At 35.1% G+C, this 2,092-nt stretch overlaps 1 protein-coding gene across 1 annotated transcript; it reads right to left on the bottom strand.

Annotated features, from left to right (window-relative positions):
* Positions 1-309: 309 nt before the first annotated feature.
* LOC125577815 lies at positions 310-1,566 on the bottom strand. Its single transcript, XM_048739718.1, has one exon. It carries the CDS (start codon positions 928-930, stop codon positions 475-477), a length of 456 nt encoding a protein of 151 aa, XP_048595675.1. The 5' UTR covers positions 931-1,566; the 3' UTR covers positions 310-474.
* Positions 1,567-2,092: the final 526 nt, after the last annotated feature.

Here is a 2,092-nt window from a genome sequence, read left to right as displayed (position 1 = left end):
CTAAACACAATAGGTTTAACATATTTCAATATTTCCTAATCCTTATAGATTTCCATAACTCAATAGGATTAGGTAGCTTCAATCTCAAGTTACTTCAAGCTTACTCCAACATATATTAATATGAGATTGTTCAAATTTTCTCAAATGTGATACACACAAAAGGATATATGATTATGAAATGACCGCATCACGAGTAAAATTTATGTTTATCCTTGGTAAAAAATCATGAAATATGAATCAATTGTTTTGAATTTGACTTCTAATTTTCTTGGTAATTGACATGTGTTATATGATCTCTAGTCTTCTCAATTGGATTTGAAACAAATGCATTAAAGTATATTCGTAGTAGTGAAACTATTTGGGACACAGAGACAACAACCACCTAAGTGGCTTTTTATTCAAAATAATACGTCTAGTTACTTTATAGTTTATATAGTATCCCTTAGAAGCATCATGTTTATGGAAGTATTTGATTTAGTCGCTGTCGCTACCGCTGCTGCTTCCACTCTCATTGCCACTGGCATGCCCATCCTTGTTCTTCTTCTTCTTCTTGTGCTCATTTTGCTTCTTAAGTTTTTTCTCTCCACAGTTTATAAACATTCCTAGGCCATTAACACCTTTGTTTGTCTCTTGAGTTTTCTTCTCGTGCTGTCCTAAGAGCTTCCCATGTTCATGGTCCTTGTTAGTATCTTGGTTCTTGTGTTTCCCTATAAACGACCCTAAGCCGTTCTGACCCTTTTGACCATTTTTACCCTTGAATAACCCATCAAGAAACCCACCGTGGCTACGGTAGTTCAGAGTCGGACTATGCCCATATACTGGGCGACTTTGGCTCTGTCCATATCCCTGGTGGTTCTGGCCATAGCTCTGGCGGCTCTGACCTTGAGCCACATCGTAGTATTCTTTCGCACGGGTTTCGTAGTACTGCATCTGGGAAGAGGTGAGTTTTATGATTATATTTGTATTGTGTGTGGGGTTTGGAGTGAGTTGTAGATATCTATATATACAATGAGAATTTCTTACGGCTTACTTGAATTCGAACATACTCCATTTGTTAGTGCTTGTATTTATCTTGAACTTATTCCTATTCTTAGTTTAAAGTTATCTATAATTGAATCTATTCGAATGGCATTTTCTTTTCGCCTAATTTGGATGTCTATTTCAGAATTGGTTCTCAGATATAGTTGTCCAAGATTCATTGTTTGATTCATATTTATCTCATCGCTCAGTTACAGTGTAAAAACTGTGAAAGTTTATCCCCAAGTTTTATTTTTTAATATTGCACTATTATTTATGCTAAAATATATTTTCCCTCCTTTAATTTTTCTTTAACGTCACTATCGTTTGAAATAATATAAGTAGGTAAAGAGATATTGTAGAATTATCATTCCATAGTTGCTTTGCAAAGAAACCGCATGATATTGATAATAATGAGACAATCTCATTATTAATATTTTCACGAGGCATCCATCCTTGGATTCTTATTTTACCATTCATATATACATACTACTTAATTTATATGGCCCTTTAGCTAATTGGTCTGTCTTCATCTCTCCGTTTACGTAGTCCAACTCCAACCCATCTGCCCATCTAAAAAAGGAAATCGAAAACAAATAAGATAAAAATGAATAGTATAAATTAAAGACTCATGTGGAAGCACCGTAATCAGGACCCTGCGCTAAAGCAGGTAAAATCTTTATTACTTTAGACGCCAAAATTATGTTATATATTTTAGGGGCATGAGTTTAGCTAAAATGACAGTGGTGTAGTGGTTGGTGTTATAACTTGTGTTACGCTATATATTTTATTGATGGATTGAAAGTTTTTGAGCTTTAGGTGCCACATGGTGTCGGATCGGGTATGACCGTAATTTACTGGTTAAGGTTTAAAAGTTTTTACACTTAGGTTTGGTGTTTGATTCCTATACCATGCAATTTCTTGCAAATTATATGATACGAGGCTTATCAGAGGTTCCAAAGTATTGTAGATAGAGCCGTTTGTTGTGGTTGTCTACTGCGAAAAGAGCTTATCCATCGAAAATGTCGTACATGCAGAACCGTACGATGATCCAAGTGTTTCAGGGAGAGTTTCA

This window comes from Brassica napus, chromosome A9 (genome assembly GCF_020379485.1).
Source record: "Brassica napus cultivar Da-Ae chromosome A9, Da-Ae, whole genome shotgun sequence".
Lineage (NCBI taxonomy): Eukaryota > Viridiplantae > Streptophyta > Magnoliopsida > Brassicales > Brassicaceae > Brassica > Brassica napus.
Note: the sequence above shows the minus strand (reverse complement) of the source record. Positions and strands in the feature narration are given on the sequence as shown.

What these genes read in the sequence shown, in the direction of transcription:
- LOC125577815 (XM_048739718.1), bottom strand. Translation starts at nt 930, where the DNA reads ATGCAGTACTACGAAACCCGTGCGAAAGAATACTACGATGTGGCTCAA.